The sequence below is a fragment of the Carassius gibelio genome, chromosome B17 (assembly GCF_023724105.1).
Source record: "Carassius gibelio isolate Cgi1373 ecotype wild population from Czech Republic chromosome B17, carGib1.2-hapl.c, whole genome shotgun sequence".
Classification (NCBI taxonomy): Eukaryota; Metazoa; Chordata; class Actinopteri; order Cypriniformes; family Cyprinidae; genus Carassius; species Carassius gibelio.
This window is the reverse complement of record NC_068412.1, coordinates 15,221,030-15,244,049: the sequence shown is the minus strand read 5'-3', so window position 1 is coordinate 15,244,049 and position 23,020 is coordinate 15,221,030. Positions and strand designations below refer to the sequence as shown.

Genomic DNA, 23,020 nt, shown 5'->3' with positions numbered 1-23,020 from the left:
TCAATTCCAGCAGTTTAAGAAGCTTGTTGATGTTGTGCCAAACTGGAACAAGAACTGGTATTTTAGATTGTGGATAGAAGTCAAATGAAGCCACAATCAGGTTTTTTCTTTCATTTAGGAAAGGTTAATTAAACTGATTAATCCATATTAGTCCTTATAAACTGCTAACCATTGTATTTAATAATGATGTCTAAATGATAGTGCTAAAAAAAGTTGTACCTTCTTACCTAAACGCATTTAAATGTTTTGTTTGATTTTTCTTGTTGAATTAGCCCAGAGTGTTCCTTTAACGTAATAGCATGGGTTTTGTTATAATAGGTTAAGCAGGTGATGATTTCCTGTGATTTGGTATTACACAGAGTTCGTTCCCACTGGGGCAGCTGATGGTCATATGGAAAAGTTGGCTTGACTCTTCTGGCTTTGTGCAGTCAGATGAAAAAGCCTGAATTAAGGCGAAGTGACACACACGTTTCTTCCCAGGCCAGCATCGCGCTGTCACGTTTCACACCATGTGAGACTTCATGGGAGATCCGTCTTTCGTCCAAGAATGCAGAGACTACCGCTCCACTCCTTATGAATAGTAGTAACCGTCTAATACTTCGATGGATGGCTCATTTAGGCGACTGTCTTCACCTACACAAATATTAGCCTTGGCTAATGCTGCGTAGTCTCGAGCCCAGATTTGTCCGCTTAAAAGAGAAATTTATTTTCCCAAAAATAAAAAACAATAATAATAAAAAAAATGTATTTCATTCTCTATGTTGGAAAATACAATATTTCACGATTAATATAAGAGGTTTCTAGCTTTTGGAGAAATATTCTTTTTATGCCATGCTCCACATTGCGGATACACCACAGCAAATGTGAAACGTCCCGAAACGTGGGGAAAAAGCAGATGTAAAAAAAAAAAAAAAAACAATTCTAAACATATATAATTGTTTTTTTTTTAGATATACTTCTGCTTCTGCTAAGGTAGTTTTCAGACATTTAATTATGTTTTTGTGCACTCCTGCAGTTTTGCTCAGCTTTGTAGGGTCATTATACAGACCTCCCTGTTGCCTACTTATCATCCTCCATTAGAGCTAATGGACTTCTAGATCAAGAAAATGTGTTTTAGCCTACACTGTAGATAGCTTGACAGTGAGTGGCAGTAATATGTTTAAACTACCATTTAAAAGCTGTTGTTAAAATAAATTAAAACCTTTTTTTTTCAGGATACAGTTAATTGACCATAAAAAAAAATCAACATTGATAATAATTATAATAAATGTTTTTAAGCACCAAAATGAGCATATTCAAATGATTTCTGAAGCATTGTGTGACAGTGAAGACTGGAGTAATGATGCAAAAAAAATCAGCTTTGTCATCACATGAATGCATTACATACACAAAATTACTGTCTTTTTGATCAAACAAATGCACCTTTGGTTAGCATAAAAGATTTCTTTAAAAACATTTTTCAAAAATCATGCCCACTACTAAACTAGGCAGAGTGTATATTGGACGTCTTCTCATCTCTTAGCAGATGCATGACTCTCTTTTAGGACTTTCCACCCATAAATCATAACTTTTTACATCACACTGATTAATATTTTCCAAAATTCATTATTTCTCAAACCGAGTATATTCTTGCACCAAAATAAGCATATGGGGTCTGCGCCAAAAAAATCTCCTTGCATAACAGACCTACTTTAACCCCCGACACCGCTAATTTGAGAGAACATTCACCACAACACCACACACACCATGACCCTTTTATTTTGTGACCACCATGTGGGACTAATTCTCTTGGATGTCATTTGAAGAGGGGACGTGCTTGACTAGAATGCGTTTGAGTGCTGTGAATGGGGCAGGAGGAGGACATTTCCCACAACCGTAAGATCAGGTCACTGACGTGTTAGGCATCTCTTTGGAGAAATATCCCAACTCATTTCCAACTTGCCACTTGTTTCAACTCTCTGGTACAGAGTTTCCCATGTAAACTGGACACAAAACACTTTTGTCTGCTCTTTTTCCTGTTTAAGAAAAAATAAACGATTAAAGCATGTTATTTGCACATGGAATATATTTCACCGTGTTTAACCCTTTACCTAAAAATGATTAAGAGCTTATCTGAGTACTATTCTGAGTATTTGTGGGTTTTTTTCTGTTCTGTGCCAGGTTATAATTCTTTTGTGACCCACAAGGTCAGATTTGTTTGCTGTTAATCTGTTTGTTCTGAAACCAGTTACTGACCTTGTCTGTTCTTGGAATTAGGACTCTGGATTGTTTGACTGTTCCTGCTGCTCTGTTTGGAGTCAAACTTTCACTGTTCCTCTGACTACGAGCACGCCTGCTGCTTTTGAATTATGCGCCTGGATAATGTAAATAAAACACCATTACCTGACTGTTCTGTTCGCTCTGCGCTTCAGTAACTTGTACTCAGACCTGAAAATTACAGTCTGGTTAAACAGGCACGGTTGTGGAGAGACAGGAGATTCTTACTTGGCAGTCACCAGGGTCAGTTTGTAAATCCTCCCGCTCCATGATTTCTGCTGGAGCTTTGCTGATTCAAGTTTAATTGCTGGGAGAATGAAGATAGCAATAAATGAGAAACCAGGGTTATTTTAGTTAACTAAAACTTAAGCCATAAAAATGAAACAACTATAGTAAAGTATTAATAAAAGAGTATTTCAGTAACACTGGGAGAGACACAATTCATGAGATTCTTTCTCCTGCCCCAGATGTTGCTCCTCTTTAAATGGCTTTCGGTGCCACAATTTAAAGTTTCAAACTCTGATTAGTTTGGGAAATATTTATCTTTTTATATAGATTTTGTTATGTAATTCAGAAGGAAGACTGTAGGCCGGGTCAGTGCCGTTGTTTTTGCAGATTGTCTTTATGCTCTCCTGTTTTTGTTTAGCAAGATTATTTGGTGCATCAATTTATTGTGGCCTTTTCCTATCCAGATGTATTTGGTTCCTTCCCCAATGCTATTCAATTCGAGATTGTATTTGATGTACTGGGATGGGAGAAGAATCTCCAACAACCCTAAATAATGTGATACAGACCTACCATTAAATGTGTCAACAGTTTACACGCCTCAGAGAAAGAGATCAAGCCACATAAAACCTTTAACCTCGACTTTATTGGATTCACACAATGACCTCACGTTCAACAAGAAGTATTTGTAGACGACATGACTCACTAGTAGCCTGGAGTGTCCTATTCTCTTGTGAAATTAAGATAACAGAGACAGTGAATGTACTGTATTATCCTAATATTATTCTGATCATCTTATATAAACATTCAGAGGACATAAACTAACATAAGAGACAGCTAAAGTCTTCCAGAGTCGCTGGATTTCCTCATCAATCCATGAGGACTGATACACTTGCCTGACTTTGGTAAGGGCCTGTCCTGGCGTTCTGATTCAGGACGGCTCTCTGCCTTTCCCTCCTGTTTGTTTTCACTTGCATTAGGGTCCACCGGTTCATCCTCCTTAAATCCATCGACGTCGAGCTGCACATCACCAGGCCGGGCCAATGGCACAGGAGGGGTGTTCCTCTGCACTGATGTGGGTCTGAGGCAGTAGAAAAGAGCCTGCAGGTCCTTCCGGAACTTAGAGCTCATGCCAATGTAGATAAACGGATTGTAGAAACTCGCTGACTTGGCGAAGAGGCTGGCCAGGATGCTGTTGAGTGGGGGTATTTGGTAACCCCAGGCGGACCACATGGAAATGACTGCATACGGGGACCAGGCCAACAAGAAGGCCGCACACAGAATGAGGGAGACCTGGAAAGAAAAACACAGAATGACACTTACATAATTATGCAAATTTCTGCATTAATCTTTTGGGATAGTTCACCACAAAAAATGAAAATTCTGTCATTAATTACTTACCCTCATGTTGTTCCAAACCTGTGAGACCATCTTGAGTTCTTCTTCAAAACACAAATTAAGATATTTCTGTTGAAATCCGAGAGCTCCATAGACGGCAATGGAACTATCATGGTCAAACATAGTAAGGACATCTATAAAATAGTCCATTCACATTAGTGGTTCAACCGTAAATTTATGGAACTACACTGAGTACGTTGTGGTATGAATGGTTTTGTTTTCTTTGCGAAAAAAAAAAAAAAAGTTTTCTCGTAGCTTCATAAAAATTATGGTTGACCCACTGATGTCACATGGGCTATATTTTAATGATGTCCTTGCTACCTATATGTGTCTATGGAGGGTCAGAAAGCTCTGGGATTTCATCAAAAATATCTTAATTTGTGTTCTAAAGATCTATGAAGGTCTTGTGGGTTTGGAACAACATGAGGGTGATTTTTGGATGAACTATCTCTTTAAGAGATTAATGTAATTTATGGGGCGAGGGATTTACCCTTGTGATGCTGCGTTCAATCTTTCTCTGCCTCTCGCTGATATCTCCTCCACGACTGGACTTGTGGCTGGAGTTGACAGTTCGGATGATGGACACATATGTAAAAACTATAACAAATAGGGGTACAAAGAAGTTGAAGAGGAAAATGCTGATGACATAGAGCTTGACCGGAACGGAGTACAGCGCTTGCATCCAGTCGATTTCACACGTCCCGTACCCGCGAGCTGCAGAGGAAATGAAATTCAGAGATCTCTAATGGGAAGATGGTGAATTTCTTGCTTTAGTCCTACCTCTGTAACTGCCCCAGCCCAGCAGCGGGGCTCCAGCCCAGAACAGAGAGCACAGCCAGACAGCAGCTATGACCAAGCAGATATTTTGCTTGCTGACGTGATGATCTGAAGGAAACACTCGCATCAGCACAGTCCTCAGTGTAATCAAGCCCATTTATCTTGTATTTGTGCAGCCAAGGCTAAAGAGCTTCTAAAAAAATAACATGGTTCAAGATTTATCAAAGGATTTCTGGGTTTCCAAATCACTTTGGGTCAGATCACCGTGTCCTACCGGTGTCCTGTCTTTCAAAATTCGTAATGTCAAGGACCCCCAAATTGTCTTGTGAGGGACTCCTTTTCTAAAACATTAAATGCATAAAGATCCACTTAAACTGTGCAAGAAATTACATATGAAAAAAGAATTCTCACATAGAGCATATATGTGACCCTGCAAAACCAGTCATAAGGGTCAATTATTTTAAATTGAAAACGGAAAATAAAAAAGTTTTGATTTGTTAAATAAATAAATAAATAATTGATTTATTAGAATAGGACAATATTTGACCGAGATACAACTATTTGAAAATTGGGATTATTATCAATTAATAAATTAATTAGAAAGCAAAATTAAACTTAGAATATCAAATTTGCCTAACATTGTTATTTGAATGTGTTTCATATAAATTGTATTTTAAAAATGAATAATAATATATTTTATTAATATATCACAATACATGTTAAACAAATGATGACCCTTGTCCTAAAATTTGGTAATTATATGGCACCCTTTCCTAAACTCTTTAAAAGTAATGTATGCAGCTCATTTGTACTCCAAAAATCTGTTGGAAACCACTCGAAACTTTGAAAAAGGGGCTTATTTTGCATAGACTTTGTAATGTCTACAGTGACAGATCAGCTTTCAATGCATGAGCATGCTTGAAATACTGGGTAGCAGCTATACAAAGGTATAACAACTCCGTAGGTTTGGCCAGGATAGAGCATACCATGCTGAGGCTGGCAACCTTTGATGTAGCGGATGACACTGATGCCTGTCAGTGTGTTGATGCTGATGAGTCCGAAGAGCAGGATTAGGAATCCGTCCACCTGGCCAAGACACAACATCTTATACATTGCAAGCAGGTCTGGCATTCCCTGCGAACCTGAGGCAGTAATCACTCTGATTTGTCTCATCACCCACTAACCAGGCCCTGGGGAACAAGCCAGCAAGATTAAGGGATAAAAGGACACATGCTCGTGAACTTGGAACAACTACAAATAAATCATCTCTTCAGCCCCTCCTGCCTCATATCACCACCTGCCAGACTGCAAAGAGAACACAGTGATGGACCTCTCACACCAGATAATGCAAGATGTTCTCGAAGAGCATTTAGTGAACTAAAAGGAATCATGCTTAAAGGCACTTGATCATTTGAAGTTTGTACCTGAATTATTAATACTCTTTTATCACATACTCCCCCCTCATGTGGTTCTAAACATGTAAGACTTTCCTCAGTGGACCATAAAAGTATGTATTTCATTCATACAAAGTTTTTGTCCATACAGTGCTACCTAATGGGTTTCAAAACGAATCTAACCCCTTTAATTTCCATTGCACATAGAATAAACAAAACTTTTTGTTCCACAATAGAAAGGCACGCAAACTTTATTTGGCATATCATCACCTTACCTTGCAAGTCCAAAATGTCTTTATAAGATAGCCTTGATCCCTGAGAACATCAAAAACTTCAAGGATTCCTCGAGAATACCCAAAAATAGCAATGCTGGCGTCAGAAACGGCAAGGTTGAGGGTCAAGAAATCCTGTGGTTCCAGACACTTTCTTTGCTTTGTTAAAAGCAATATTACAACCCCATTTCCAATCCAAGAAAGCCATCCTATCAAAAAAATAAATAAAATTCACTGATTCTTTCTCACATGTCATCTTTCAATGTAGTGGAGCTCAAGAAGAAACAAATCACAATCACATACGGAGAATTCAATGTAATTACACCAGACTAATTACCTAGTATCACCAAATAGACACCAATTGCTGTTTCTCCTCCATTCGACACTCGGTAGACTGTGACATTTGATGGAAGAACATTGTGGATGTCCATCTTCAATCAAAATATTCAGGTTGGACTCATCTCAGGATGACGTTTGCTATGGTTCACAGTCTTGCTCTCTTCATTGGTGGAAGATCTAGCAGACTAGACTGAATACAATAGATCTACACTTGAGCAAACATCTGACCTGTTGATCGAGAATAGGTGTAATCTCCTTATCTTGTTAAAGACTTTAGAGACTGAGATTTTTGGGACAGTTCTCGTCAGTCAGCAAACCACTTAAGGTAAGCCCATAAAGAGGCATACAATGTCTAAATCTATGCAGATGACCCACGCAAAGTAGACTCAAAGAAAGAAAACAAAGTTCAACTGGCGCGTAAGACTTTATTATCGGGAACCTTTAGTATTGAATTAAATAGTATAGGAAAACAGTATAAAGTACATGTAATATGAGTGATTCTGAAGTTAAAGGGGTTTTAATGGAGTACAACTGAAGAGATCTTGAGTCCAGTTTTGAGAAGGGTGGATAACTGGACTTCAACGCTCCTCCTATTTCTGACCAAGCAGGGAGAGCTGTGGAGAAATTAAATGGTTTAGTGTTAACCACTCTGATACTCCATAAACACATCAACATTTAAACAAAAGTAGGATTACTACTGAATAAATGTTCAGCAAACAGTTATATAAGTGGCATATAAGTTCATGACCACATTAAGAAACACTCGCCTCTTTTTCACTCAGAGCAAAGGGGTAAAAGTATATTAACAAGAAACTGATGTGGCAAAAAAAACTAGGCAAAATGTAAAAAAAAATATTTACAGAGGGAAAGGCACGTTATGACTTGATGTCAACTTTGTTGAGACAAAGTACAACATAGATTTGCTTCAAGCAGCAAAAAGCATTCCAAGACACTCAAAGCAGTGTTGTTCCCTTCAACTCAACGATAATCGGTTGGGTTTTAGAGCAATGGATTGTGAAGCATCTGATTTTTCACTAAATTCTCTCACTGTATGTGAAAACACGTTAACTTGTATTTTTATCTGGTAACTGACATTTTAAACACTGGGAAGCGGTCATACCTGTTTCATGAACTGGGCTGCATTGAAAAGCTCACTACAGCCATAAAGAACCCGCTTCCCTGGCCTGGCCTGTAGAGAAGGAAATCATTACACTCACAAGCCAACCAAGTTCTTGTAGCATATTTTACATGTCAAAACGTGTGAAACCATACCTTTGTGTAATCAACAAGATTTTGATACTCTATGTAATTGCCCCCACCAACGACAAAGACGATGGCCTGTGAAATGAAAATCTGTCATCAACTGTTCAAGCACAATAATGCGTGAATTTCAATGCGTTCTGTACAAACACGTTGTATTGAATAAAACCCTGTAATATTTTCACAGGCGGAATCAAATGGCGTCCTACAGACATGATCTCAGACACTCTGGGCTTCCAGCTCACTTTTGTCAGCAGCAAGGCCTAATCTCCACTAACAACAGAAGCCTATCTGTGCCATAGATTAACCCTGCCAGGTTACAGTGCATGGGCACCAAAGCGTGAAGATAATGTATCGGCATCCACACCGTAAAAATCACAACCTTCAGATATCGTCTTTTTATACTCACCTCTTGAAAGGGGTTCTTGTTCCTTGGAATGGAGCTGAGGGAGTTAAACAGTTAGGATTAATTCATCATCACTGGCAGAGTGCGAAAATAGGCAATAGTTGTAGAAAGAAAAAAAACGACAGATCTTCTTATATTCTAAATATTTTCAGTGGAAAGTAACAGCTTTGGCAAGGATGTGCAGATCCGTTATTTACCTAACTTCAATACTGCCTTATGTGTATGCAATAAAGACAGTGATTTTGAATTCCTTCATGGATCAAATGCCTTTAACATAATATTTGAATACAGTGGGACCAAGTCAAACACTGAGATGTATCATTTGAAAGTATAAGGAGCCTAGTCTTCGTCTTCGGTGTACTACCTCTCGCTTCCGCGAAGCATCTTTGGATCAAAGTATCTGTAGTCATCCGTCTCCTACAAAAAAAAATCATAACACATAACATTAGGGATTACAGAGCGCGTAAGTAAATTAAGGATGAAATAACACTCAGCACACCCTCCCCACATCACCATGTCCTAAAAACCACCTCATTTATCTACATTAAACGCTTATCAAGATCGAACGCTTCCCAGCAGCCATTCATCTGAGAAGGTTCAAGAAGCCTCAAACAGTAAAATGTCCTCCAGTTTGACTCAAAAAACCAAGACTATCATTGCTCTGCTTTGAAGAGCCTCGACACAAATTGAAGAGAGTTGTCTCTGAGACGTAGGCCAATGGCCTCCTACTTCCTCATCCTCCATATCGGATGGGCCAAGCCTGTCTCTTCCCCCACAGGACCTCAGTTGCACTTCCAAATGGTGAAATGCTCCAGATTTTTCTGCTATCAGTTTACATTTGTCGGGTAGCGAAGCTCAATATTAATAGAGAGTGATGAACACATTACTGCAACCCTGTTGCACAGGCCCATCTGCGAGGGCTATGTGATGAGCATTGGAGGCAGGAAATTCGGTAGCGCTCAACTGCCCAGCTTCCCCAACAACAGACATATTGTGCAGAGCACCGAAATTCCAGTAGCAGAGAAAATTATAATCCTGTTATGTTCAATTCAAGTTTATGGGCAATGAAGGGGAAACATTTCCAGTCAGTAACAGGATATGTCAATCTGTCCACCCCAGCTTTTAAGAGCGAGAAGGTCGGGGGACCCTAAGGGTGTTTCTGAAGGAAATAAGGTCTTTATGTCAAGGAACGAGAAGGGGAAGCTTAAAGGCCGCTGTTACACAAACGAATGATTGCAAGAGCTTATATGTCAGCTAGCTGTCTCCATTACAGCGCTTTATATTTAAAACGCACTGGGACAGTTCTTGGAAGGGTGCTTTGGGAGAATTCAGGACATCTAAATAGAAAGGAGTCCTAGAAGTCTTATTACGAGGGCGCTGTCAAATAATTGCCACATCATCTCTTCTGTGGTAATTCCACATTCATAAAACACCAGCATCAATCATTCCCCACACACCGTCCCGGCTTTCAGTTGATTTCAAAGCATCGGGAGAAATGTTTCAAGCAGATTTTTCCTTCAAGGCTATCCAATGATAACTTTAAAACAGCCAGTGTGTTCAAATACCTGATGCTTCATATACAGACGTTTTGCAGACAATGAGATCCTCGAGCATAGCAGAACACAATCCCATTTTGGATGAAATAGCTACGGCTGCTGTAGAGACGTCCCCCTTGTGCTGCTCACATTAGGGGTTTGCACCTTTGTTCTGCCCCACAAAGGTGAAAAGCCCAAATAGACTGCTTCCAAATCCCTCAGCCTTAGAAACTTAATACATTGCGCTTCGGGTTCACTCACTAGAAAACCTCTCCCTCTCTCTCCACAGGTGTTCCCCTGGCTGAGACAGTTGCATTAACTGTGCAGCTCAGATTGCTTGGATTGAGGTCTCGGCACACTGAAAGTGCCTCTTCAGTGCCTCATTCAGGGCAAATTCAGTGTCCCATAGCGCTGCAGTGTCATACGCATTTATCCACAGTGGGAGGTAAAGCAGTCAACCTTGGCGATACAGAATCTTGTGTGCACACTGGACACAATTACAGTAAAGATCTTTTTAGATTTAGACTTTGAGCTAACAATCAAAATTCTTCATTACTGAAAGAGTTTCATACTAATATATCAGCAAAACATGTCTAATATTTGTGCTTATGAGGGAGAAGATGAAAGGATGTAAGGAAAGGGAGAAACAGACAAGGACACTCACCGGGTTCGACTTCATTTCCATCAAGTTGTCCAAGATGCGAGTAACCGGCAAGTTCTAAGAAAGAAACAGTTTAGAATCATAATAAACCCCCCACAAAAACCTAGGGCTATTATTATTTTTTTTGATTAATTCGAATGTAATGTTTTTCCATTCTTTTATTTTTTAGAAATCAAAGAATAGCGATTTTGAATAGAAATATTACCAAAAGTTAGAATAAGACAATTTGACAAAATTCCAGTGATAACAATAAAGAGAAAAGAACGATCCAACCACATGTCGGTGCATGTGATTAACCGCTCATGTGCGCTCTGTGAGGTAGAATATGAATGCGCTTTTGTGCTGACAAAGATGTGACGCAGGCAGTGGAATAAAAAAATAATAATAACAATTGGAAGATGGGGGCTGACCTTTTAAATTGAGCGTAAAATTTTTAGAATGCGGTTTGATTCATGAGATGCTGCAAGAGGTGCGAGGGCAACAGTCAAACAGTCCATGTTTATACAGAAAAAAACTATGGAAAAGCAGCGCAATCGAATACAATACCTGTAAAGAACTATACAGTATGTCTGATATTTCATGTTTGCATTATAGTGACAGACTAAAAGCTGTAATATTTATAGTTAAAAATAGTCTACTGTTGTAATACCTTCAGTCCTTTTGAATTTTAATTACCTTGACTTTTTTTTTTTTTTGTAGTTTTATAGTTTTGTAGTTATAGTTCATGCATAGATTTTCTGCAAAGACATTTAACAAGTGATTTGTTTAACATTTACATAATGTTGACAACTTCATTTATGGTGGACTTGGAATAGAATTTTCTTTAACTAGAGGTATAATAAAGAAAAGGTTACTTGAATAATGTTGTAGTTACATTTTCAAGTTGACAATTGTCAATTGGTCAAACGTTCTGAGAAACTCAAGATTTTAATGTTTTTGCCATATCGCCCAGCCCTAAAAGAACCAGATGCTTTTGATCTAGAGAAACTTAGAAATAAGGAACATCACAATCGATTTATCGAACAAAAGCCAGTAGAACTGCAGTATCAAATAAGACTAGTAGAGAAGTTGGAGCAGAAGTGTGTATATAAAAAAAAAAAAAAAATAAGGGGGCAGAACAGAGTTTGTTAAGTTTTTATGAAAATGCTGCTTGCTCAATGACTACTAATACATCGCCATTATTGTTATTGTTCATCACATTAAACTTTTTATCCAATCTTACATCAAGTTGCTGCCACGATGCACATCATTTAGCAGTTTCTTAGGTGTTCAGCGTGTTTTTATTTTGCTTTCCTGGTTTTTAAGCCAAAAGTATACTTGTTTTTTTTTTAAGCATTCGTTGCTAGGGTATGTGGAACAACAACAACAACAAACTACTTGAGACTGCAACAACAACAGACACCCATGTTGATAAAAGCTGGTATGAGGTGATAAGAGACACCTGCAGCTACAAAAGTCGTCCATAACCTCAGAAGAGAAACAACGCAGACACTAGACAAGAGTGAAACTTTGTAGTGTGCTCGTGTTGAGCGCCTGTGTTACAGACTTTGAAAAGCTATGTGCGCAGCTGTATGCATTTCATACAATAAAAGCTTATGTTGAAACTGAAGTATAATTTTCTATGGGTGTTTTCTAGTACATTGCAATTGCTAGGGTGTTCTTTTTGGTATTTTTAGCATACTGCTCCTTGGTATGCTGTCTGGGAATTTTTTTTTACATATTACTTACTATGCTGCTTAAATAGCCTGGGTGTTTTTTTACATCAATATGCAGTTGCTGCGGTGTTCTGGGTGGTTGCTTACTAAGTAAAAAGAGCCCAGCATTTGTCATATTCTGGTCCTTAGATACAGTCTAGGTAAATACTTACATGTTGCTTCAGGACCAGATTTTTCACCCCCTCCATCACAAATTGGGAGCCAGTGTTCATCACCCTCGAGAATAGTCTGAAAAATGACAGGTCATTGCATTCAAAACACATATGACATCAACAAAAGGATTCATATTTTGAGAACTAAATTCATCGTAGCTTCATACCCCATTGGTTTCACTCCACTGCTCCCGTAATTGGCTGGTGCTGCAGCCATCTTGGTGAAAGCTCTGGAAAAGAGGTTATAATAGTTGCAGCACTACTGTTCTCATCTTTCTACTTAATTTAATGTAGTAACTAGGCAAATGTGACAGTGTGTTATGGTGTGTTTGTTGACAATGGCCAGAACTTACTTCCACTGCTTAATGTAGTTAAGTGAGGATAAGTCGCAGGCTGCATTAACCAAGGCTTTCTTGTACTGTTCTAGATCAGCCTGAAACGAACAAATTGTCTTTATTTATTCAAAACTCATCTCTTAAAATCCAATAGTTTAAGAGGATTTGTTTTTACAGAATGAAGGATTACTTATAGATCACAAGCAATAAGCATTCATCAGGGTAAGGAGGAACTCTAGTTCCTGTAAGAGACAGAGTCGTCTATACCACATGAGTGAGAGGGCTGTTTTCATGTCACCAACCTCATTACAGCCTCAGAAAACAAACAACAAAATGAATTTTTTCGGAGTTTAAGCAATCGCTCAGCCAACAATAACCTACGCTGGTTCAGGAGGACACAGAGGAAAGAAAGGGATAACCAAAAGACGTGGAAAAATAGTTCAAACTCTGAGCATACTATTATTTTTTGGAAAGTCAAAGCTTTTTCAGCCTGCACTGATAAACATAATCGAGAATGACAGCCCTTGCCCACAGCACAGGCCAGTGCGGTTTCTCCAGGGTTGAAATGTGGTCACTTGGACATTGTCCATCCAGGCTTGGTCCCAAAGGTCCGTCCCTTCGGAAGTGTACACAAGAACTCAAAAATGTCATTTGTTTGGCCGTTTAGGTAACATCCCACAAAAGAGATCTTGCCATGAGCTGAACAATCCTGCTTTATCAAGGTACAAGAGTAATAACACTTGGCCGCGGCATCAAAGGGTGTCAGTGTTCCTCAAATCTGCGCTGCATGTGTCCCAAAGAACAACAAGGCTTTTGTAGACAAGAGTCTGAAAATAAAGTTTAAAAACCCGGGCTGAGCTTCATAGGGAATGGACAGAATGTTTTTGGCTCCGTGTGTCTCCTCCCCAAACAATGAAATCCATGCATTTGCCACTGATTATAATAAATTGTGGTATTACTGAAAGCGCACATCAGGGTAGCCCACCACAGTCAACCTCAAATCTACGTTTTAGGATTATTTATCTAGGACTCTTAAAGGCGATAGTAGTTGGGGCATAATGCTGATTACCACAAAAATTAATCTCCATTCGTCAAGCCTTTTTTTTTTTTTTTAAAGAAGGAAAAATTGTGTTTCACTAGTTCAGCCACAAGACGCGCAACTAACCTTTTCTGTGCAAGTTACATCCAATGTCATCTACTTCAACATCATACCACTGTAGAAATGACAGCTCAAATAATACTCAAATAACATTTCATGCAAGTGCTTTTAAGAAAAAAGTAAGATTCTCTTTAAATCCCCCTGAAAATCTTTTGAGGGTAAGTCACAATAACCTTGATTTTAAAGAAAACTACTTTTTTGGGTGGAAATCAATATTATGCCATTAATATTGTTACTAAACTGAAACCAGATTGTTCCTTTAAGGTTGCTATGATCTGAAGTTTCTTACAGGATAGAGCTGACCATGATAAATATTTATAGTATACTCTCTGTTCGGGACCATGGTGTGGCGCCTTACCTCGGATGGGGGCTGCTGGGAAGTGATGTAGTAGATCAGAAACAGTCTCATCTTATCTTCTGCTGTTCCAGCTATCAACAAAAACAACATTTATACAATCATCATGCAAATGCATACAGTCACTTTAAATTCCGGAACAACTACATTTTGTTAGTGTGTGTTTTTTGTGAGCAGAAAATCAAACGCTGTACTCATCGGAACAATAAAGCACTGTGACACTTGAGAAAATAACTGATCGTTATCATTATAGTTAGTGGCCATTCCTGTGTACTCATAAGAAGCCCATGGACCTACAGAGGACCCTGTGGAGATCAAGAAACTGTGTCCTTTTGAAACCTCACAATGCTGGCAGGAGAGAAAACAAATCTCATCCTGTGTTAGCAGCATCACAGAGAGCCTTTAAAGCAGACCGCTTCGCCCTAGGGATGTGATGTATTTCGGTTCACGAAGCTGGAATACTGACTGGATGAGGACGAGGGGTGAGGGGTGGGATAGGCTCTCATTAGGGGAAGCGGGTATGAGTTACTCACTCAATTAGTTTCGTTTGATCTCTCAGGATGGGGCTGTTCTTGGTAAAACAACATTTTATGACAGTAAGGCAGTATGCCATGCTTTGAGGGATATAGTGGTGTTTGGATTACGGTCAAAGAGCAGCTGACGAGCCAAGGCTTATTAAAGCAATAAGCCACTTGAGGCCAAGCGTTACAGAGACTTGACCACAATTATGGGCTGTTGTCAGGGAGAATGTGTAGATTGCCATAGTTGCCAAGCCACAAATTAATCAAAGAACCTATTAATATCCTCATCAATATTATTTCTATTACCTAGCATTATTATTATTGGTTTGTGGCATATAGTACTGGTAGAATAAAATTAAAATGATGTGCAGTCAAGGATGCGCTTGATATTTTGGCTATTTTACAATTGCTTCTAACAGGGCTCATCCAATCAGATGTTATTTATTTGCACTTCACGTGGGAAACTCAGAAATCCTTTCCAAAAAGGCTTTAGAGACTGAACCCAAAAGCCTTGAATGCTTAACACAAGGAAGACTCACCATCAGGATCACTGATAATGTCCAGCAGGGATTTATCGAGTGTGGACTTGCTCATGAGTTTCTCCTCATACTCGAAGTACACATCAAGCTTACGGCTCTAAAGACAGAAAGACAAATTAAGAAGAGAAATATGCCGGCCGACCTCACAGAAATAACACAATGTGCTGAGAAGACGTAACCCAAGAGATGAAAAACATTTTTCCCGCGGAGCACTGACCTTGATGTGGTCCAGAACTGCTGTGGCAACGTTGGTGTGGAGGTCAATCAGTCTCTTCTTTTCCAGGAGCTCAGGAAGAGAACTGTTTGGAGAGAGGAGCAGGTTGTTAACCTCCTCTATATGTGTAGGGTCAGGCAGGGGTACAGCGGTAGGTGCAATGATTAATTTATATGTAAAACAGATCTTCTGCAATATGAGACAAGCACTGGACGAATTTAGATTATATCAGGATACATTTCATACACATAATTGAATAAAAATTTTGGATAGGTTAGTTTTTTTTTATGTGACAGATCAACAAATCACCTGCTATTATTGTCGACTGAGAAAAAACACGTCTTAAAAGAGTTTTTTGTACATTTTGAAATATGTTATAAATATATAGAAAGAATCATTTTAAGCGTATTATTCTTAAATTATTATTAATATCATTTAATGAATATTCCGGCATTCATTTATTTAAAAAAAAGATCCATCATTAATGTGCATGTAGATAATAACATGTTCAATACATCATATTGTCCCTTCATACAAAAATACTTGATTACTTCATTTTAACGAGGAGCTTCTTACCTGACGGCTGAGGTAAGTTTGGCAGTGTTATCTGACAACATACTAATTGCTCCGTCATCTTCCCCTTCTAAGCCCTTTGAGGAAAACCACATTCATCTGTGTTAACCAGCATGCAACAATTCCATCACATACAGTCTAGCATCAGCTTTATTAACCTACCATGATACTCTTGAGGCGTTTGACCTCATCCTCTTGAGCTCGATATGTATCTAGTTCCTCCTGCACAGCTTCTGCAACCTCAGGAAATGGACTGAAATGGTGAACAGAAACGAATTAAATGCTTTCCATGCTGAAGAAGCTAAAAATAAATGAGATTAAGATGTTGTAAATAACTGCTGGATACAGTCCTGAAAGCAGGAATGAAACGAAAACATTTTCAAAAAGCCCATTTTGGACCCACTGATTTCCATTGTATGGGCACAAAAACAACATTATATTTTGTGTTTCACAGAAAAATGAAAGCCTTTCAAGTTTGGAACAATACGATGGTGAGTAAATGACGACAAGATGTTCATTTTTGGGTGAACTATCCCTTTAATCAAAACTAGGACAGAATAAGGTCTTTGGATAGCAACATCAGACATATTAATTTACATTAGACACAAGTTACATCAGACATATTAATTACACAGTCATCAGTTCAAATGATTTCAATTCAGAATACTAGAAGTAAAAAAAAACACCTATAAACATTTGTTAATGCACAACAATGATCTACATGAGTTTGACCAACAGTAGATGTTTACCTTCCTTTGTGTTTTTGCCAAAATCTGTCCGCCCCAGTGAGATCATAGCTCTTCTTGTTTTTCTTTTTTGGTCGTGCTCCAGCTGGGCTGGCCTCTGACCCTTGAGACTCCTCCACACTGACCCGGTTCAGGTGGAAGTCCTATTATATAGGGGATATATCAGTTTGGCATGCAACAGAACTGAATCAACACACAACTAAAATAACATATACACCAAATAAGCTAAAATAACATATACACCAACTTTTCCTAATACATAATAAAATCCCTGAGAGTACAGCTGCCATACAGGGAATTGAGACCATATTAAGGCAGAAGCATTTTTGGGACGGTGGAAAAAAAATACCCAAAGGATTAATGATCACTGGCACAAAAAGCAACCCAGCACGTACATTCCACATTTCATGAAACCCCTATGTCATCCATAAGATAACTGCAATAGCTTCATCTTTCCATATGCAGCAACTTGGAACTGTTTGCAGTTTCCATTTTGGGAAATAAATTACATTAACACTAATAGAAAAAAAGGAGAAATGAATTAATTGTGGGTCATGCAAGTTTATTTTAGGTTCTGCTCACCAGCACATCATGAATAAGAGCCTGATACGTCCATGTGTGGTGGAGAGGAGTCGCTAGATCCAGGTTACGATCGGCAAGAACAAACAGTGGCCTCTGAAAACTGTGGGAGTGGTGGAGGGAAAGAAGGGATATTTTTATGGCCCAATACTAACACATTTCACTACATTCTAGAGTTCTCTTAAAGTGTCACAGCAAAGGACTATATACTTATCTGTCTGTTCTGTCTGTCTATCTGTCTATCTATCTATCTATCTATCTATCTATCTCACTGTTCCCCATCTATCTGTTCGTCATCTATTTACAGTGTTTCCCCTGCTATTATATTAGGGGGGCGCCCGGGGAGCTCTCAGAGTCACTTTATTAGCATTTTACCATTTCATTTTAGTAAAACTAGCCTCATATCACACAGAAATGTAAAGGTATTCAAATCAACCCTTTAAAATAAAAGTTTGGTTTAACTTTAAGACATTGTTCCAGATATATTGTTCAGTAGAATGTACATAACAGTACTAATACTATTAGTACTACTACTAATACAATTATACAAAAAATAATTTTTAAGGAATAATAAACATAAAACATTTCTTTCATTGTTTATTGTTAATGGTCAAAAATAAAGTTTGTTTAAAATTTCAATAATTAAAAGATAAATTTAATGTATTATGCTTTCATTTGATAACCCGGGGGGGGGGGGGGGGCAATGCATAAGGCTATTTTAAGAATAATTTTGAATAAATTAAGTTGTTTTTATGAATTCAAATGATTAGACATGCTAAAACAAAAGAATTTGGTAACAATAAATCAAATGGTGAGAAAAATAAATAAAACATTTGATAGGACCCTAAGCATGTATTATTATTATTTATTTATTTTTATTACTTTTAATAAATTGGTGTGAAATTGTATAAGTTTCATGATTTTAATTAATTAGACATGCTTTTTGATTAATAACATGTTATTTAACGAAAAATGAGTCCATAAAAATGTAAACAGAAAAAAGTAGAATACAGAAAAATTAAAACATTTAAAAAAATCATAAAATGGAATTTTGGGAAAATAAAACCGATTTCATACATAGGTGAGCACACTCCTACCCCCCACAAAGCTGTAAACCTATGGGAAACACTGATTCATCTGTAGGGATTTCTGTCTTGGATTAAGTGTTTACAGTAATATTAAAATCAAAGATTTATAGCTCAAACAAATATGAATATTCTCTTAAATCAGCTGTATGGAGGTGTGGGAGATTGTGAGTGTTTTCGCTCCACCTAAACTGGCCAGTGCCCATGGTGTCTCCGGTGAACAGGCTGTTACGAGCATCTCGCAGATTCTCTCTCAGTTTCTTGTCAAGTTTCTTAGAAGAAAAAAATAAAGTTAAAGCAACATTACTAATATTCCAGTAGAATTGAGTTGTACAATATATATAAAATAAGTTAATCCAATAAACTGAGCGACTGGTGTTAATTTTGTCTTATATTACAGTGAGACATTCCTTTGCTGAAACTAATCATCTAAAAGCTCGGCATTGAAAGCAGGCCAAGTTTGGACCGAATCCCACATACGGAACAAAGAGGAATTTTGTACCATCAGTGAAACTGAATAAAGCTACAGTATCAGTTTGCACATTGTGCACAGACTATGAAATGTACAAATGCACCATAATGCAGAGATTAGTATAGGAGCTGAGATGATAATCAAATGACTTAAGCCATTCAATAATACTCTATTCTAGAATTCACAAACCGCTTTTTACCCAACAGAAGACAAAGGTGTCTCAGACTGGTCGTAAAGCAAGTATCAGAGGAACATTAAAAAACAGAGCAGTGAGTCTCTTACCACGGCTACCATTTCGGCAGCATTCCCTCTTGGACATCGGATTATTGGGACAGCACCTATGATAACAGGAAAGCTCAGTGTACTGCCAAAAGGAGGGTGCATTAAATATCTGCTCACAAGCTCCCAAGACACACAAAATCAGATTTCAAAAACAACAATACAGACTTGACCATTGCACTTTATTTGAATTGTGAAGTTTCTGTCATATACAATTCTAGAAGTCATGTAGAAATTAAATTAAATAAATGTAACTTAAACATTTAAAGCATTATCAAAATATTTTTGCCTTTGAGCAATATACAAAACAATATTAGGAAGGTTCTGCCACCCAGTGGCTCTTTATGTCAGTTTAGAACTAATGGTTGATATGAGAGAATTATTATTAAAAAAAAACCTGCTTTGTCATTTTGATTAAATACCAAGTCTTCGTCAATAATAATAATATAATTTTCAAAGTTACTTCATGTACTATGAAAGAACATTGCTTTATTAGATTTTAGGTGGATTAAAAAGAGGTGAACATCTCCATATGAGGAATGGATTGTGTCTTTGCATGTTATTGCAAGTATTTTCCATTTTTGTCCTAAAACATCTTTATAGGTGAATAAGTTTTTTTTTTTTGTATGTTAAATGGCAGCTTAACATATAAACAACTATAAGTAAACCATTTGTTGTTTGATTCCCTTGAAGAGTGTAATCAACACACTGAATCTGATGGGAATACCTGTTTGTCCAAACAATGGAAGGCAGATGGAGTGACTGGGAATCTGGTTTGAAATCATCAGTCATTAATTCAACTAATTTGGTGCTCATAGTGGCACAGAAATATTTACAAATAAATGTTTCTAACTTGTAAGTCACTGCACATTACTGCTTTAAGCTTGTGTTTAGTAAGACTTTTTTTAAAAGAAATTCATAACTTTATTCAGCAAGTATGCAATAAACTGTCCAAGGTGAACAGTGAAACATCACCCACAAAAGATCTCTATTTGAAATAAACATTACACTCCTTAAGTTTTCATTTATCCATCAACTGCATTGATAAAAAATGAGAAATGTTTCTTGAGCTCACAATAAGCATATTAGAATGATTTCTGAACTGATTTCTTCAGTGTGACACTGAAGACTGGAGTAATGGCTGTTGAAAACTAGTATGCATTACAGGAAAACTTAACATTTTAAATTATATTAAAATTGTATTAATATTTTACAATATTACTGCATTTAGAAAACAAATAAATGCAGCCTAAGAATGAGTCACTTCTTTTTAAAAACCTTAAAATAAAAATATTTTAAACAGCAGTGTATATGCATGGAAAGATTGGAAAGATGAAACCTGTTATTAATTACCTAGAGTGACAAAAAAGCAGAAGAGACTATCCACTATTGTGTCCATTATGGCCTCCATGTCTGTGTCCATTATATCTGGTTTATTGATTGCTGAGGGCACAGAACAGTAGTAGCATTAATAACATTCACATTACAAATCAAACTAATACTTCAAGCCGTTCTAGCAGCTTACCATGGTAGGAGATGTGTTCTTTGTTTTGGTTGCAGAGAACGAACATATCATCTTCAAGTGTGATGAAGTTCAGATACTGGTCAAATACCTGAGGAGGACCAGAACGGTCTAATATTTGAACTTTATAATAAATATGGGCAGTACGTTATTTGCCTTCCTTCAGGAATTCACAGAGCTTGTCTGTTTTACAAAAACAAGATTTTTCTAGTAAACTGAATCAAATTAATAAGTGACGTTCATAAGGAGTGTTTGACTTACTTTGGTCACCTGGTTTACAGCATTAGCTGCTAGAGCAGCACTTGCTATGTCCTCCAGCTTGCTTCTGGAGATTGCAGAGATGAAGTTCAAATAGTAGGACTCGTATAGTTGGTTTCGGAGATCCTGTGATAGTGAAAAATAACTATCAGTTTTAAAACACTGTGATCTTCACCAACAGTCACGGAACGGGACTGACGAGAAGACGGACTGAATTATTTAGGGAACATATTTACTTGACATATCCTGTCAGTGTTCTCTTCTGTGGGCATTACAAAGTAAATGGCAGGAACATCTGGAATGGGGTCACGATCTGAGTGCAACAAGCTTGAGGAAGCAAGCAAAAAGCAAACAATCATTCAAATCACTCTAATCCTTTTTTTTTCTTTTTTTTAAGAAACAAAATCTTAGAGATCCTTACAGGTGCAGAGTGATGCCCATGTCCCGTAACTCTTTCACCGAAAGCAGAGGAGATATAATGTCTTGGCCAAAGCGATCGTAAATAAGAACCTAACAAGAAAAGCAAAGGGTAAATGTTTATGCAAATTATGACTATAAATTTTACATTAAAAAAAAAAACCTAGGTGTGTGTTGAGCACCCTTACCTTCCACACCGGCTCAGCTGCTGTGTTTTTCAGAGGGGGGGCATTGAAGTTGAGCATTCGTTTCAGAGCAGCTGAGAACAGAAACATCAAAAAAACAATCCATCAACATTTTAAATCACTTCAATCACTACAGAAAATAATTTATTATCTTAGAAAACAATTTGCTTGATTGTATTTCAAAAGACTTGCATGTGTACATAATTCATTTTATCAAAAATATGAATTAACATGCATTGGCAGGATTTGAATAAAAAATAATAATAACAATATAGTTTTTATTAGTATAAACACACTATTTTTAATCAACAAATCATATATCGCCCATTCATAAAGACGAATATGATTTTCTACAGTAGCACTGGCACAGAAAAGCGTCAATATCTATTAAGAACAATGTCAGCCACAGAAGAAAATAAATAAGTTCAGCATAAAACAGTACACACGTAACATAAGGATCCTGACTGTTTTATAACACTAAATATTAAGCATCATACTTTTCGTTAAGTGACTTCAGCTAGCATATCATTTCATATTGATTCATATTCATGACAGGTCTCTGTAATGTTGATAGCGGTATATTTCATTAACAAGCTGGTTAGCTATGTAGTTATCAAAACCACAAGTGCTTCTTTATGTAGACAAGCAGAGTAATCGTTTATTCATCTGATGTTAACCAGCAAAACAGTTAGCATCCTCAGCTATACTGACAGGATTGAGCAATTTCAGCTGTTATTTATTCGGTATTATTGTGTTTTTTTAAATAAAACAAATTTAAAGAACCGCGTGGAAATCCTTAATGTCAGTTATATTAACAGTACCAAGTGTTTCGATATAAATGCAAGCTTATGAACATACCTGTCTGTTTTTCCCGGATGGAGGCCGCCATCTTTACTGTTTATGCAGTGATGACTGTGAGGGTGACGTGGCAACCGGCGAAGCTGTGCGCGTGAAAGAACGCGCGCGGACAGAGTTCACTGGAGTGCACCACTCATCTATAAAATAGTCATATATAGATCAGAACATACACGCTCTTTCTGGGCTTCTTGGTTTGGTCTTGGCACGTTTACAATGATTGATTCAAAATTGTTGGATTGATCAACAGATTCTGATTATGTTTATGTAGAAGGTTCTCAGTCAGGGGCTGGGGACACTAGGGTTCCTTAGTGAATTTATGGGTTCTTAAATTGATTTATATTCTAATTTCAAATTTGTGATTTTTAGACACGTTCTTTTTTATGTATGACTATGAAAAATGAATTGTAAAACTTTTCATTATGAAATTTCTAAATATATATATATATATATATATATATATATATATGTATATGTATATGTATATATATATATACACATATACACACACACATATATATATATATATATATATA

The 23,020-nt window shown here is 37.4% G+C and overlaps 2 protein-coding genes across 2 annotated transcripts; both read right to left on the bottom strand.

Annotated features, from left to right (window-relative positions):
* Window positions 1-3,107: 3,107 nt before the first annotated feature.
* Window positions 3,108-6,944, bottom strand: opn6b (opsin 6, group member b). The gene is made up of 6 exons (XM_052580798.1): window positions 6,660-6,944; window positions 6,326-6,531; window positions 5,643-5,742; window positions 4,660-4,764; window positions 4,370-4,593; window positions 3,108-3,774 (listed from the first exon to the last, which is right to left on the bottom strand). Exons 1-6 carry the CDS (start codon window positions 6,751-6,753, stop codon window positions 3,319-3,321), a joined length of 1,185 nt encoding a protein of 394 aa, XP_052436758.1. The 5' UTR covers window positions 6,754-6,944; the 3' UTR covers window positions 3,108-3,318.
* A 122-nt stretch (window positions 6,945-7,066) lies between these two features.
* scfd1 (sec1 family domain containing 1) lies at window positions 7,067-22,585 on the bottom strand. Its single transcript, XM_052580795.1, has 25 exons — window positions 22,488-22,585; window positions 21,633-21,703; window positions 21,449-21,537; window positions 21,264-21,354; window positions 21,031-21,153; window positions 20,773-20,860; window positions 20,601-20,690; window positions 19,251-19,306; window positions 18,683-18,768; window positions 17,415-17,514; window positions 16,836-16,975; window positions 16,249-16,339; window positions 16,090-16,163; window positions 15,517-15,598; window positions 15,300-15,396; window positions 14,243-14,313; window positions 12,744-12,823; window positions 12,558-12,620; window positions 12,391-12,466; window positions 10,527-10,580; window positions 8,692-8,744; window positions 8,331-8,364; window positions 7,934-7,999; window positions 7,782-7,850; window positions 7,067-7,275 (listed from the first exon to the last, which is right to left on the bottom strand). Exons 1-25 carry the CDS (start codon window positions 22,516-22,518, stop codon window positions 7,252-7,254), a joined length of 1,899 nt encoding a protein of 632 aa, XP_052436755.1. The 5' UTR covers window positions 22,519-22,585; the 3' UTR covers window positions 7,067-7,251.
* Window positions 22,586-23,020: the final 435 nt, after the last annotated feature.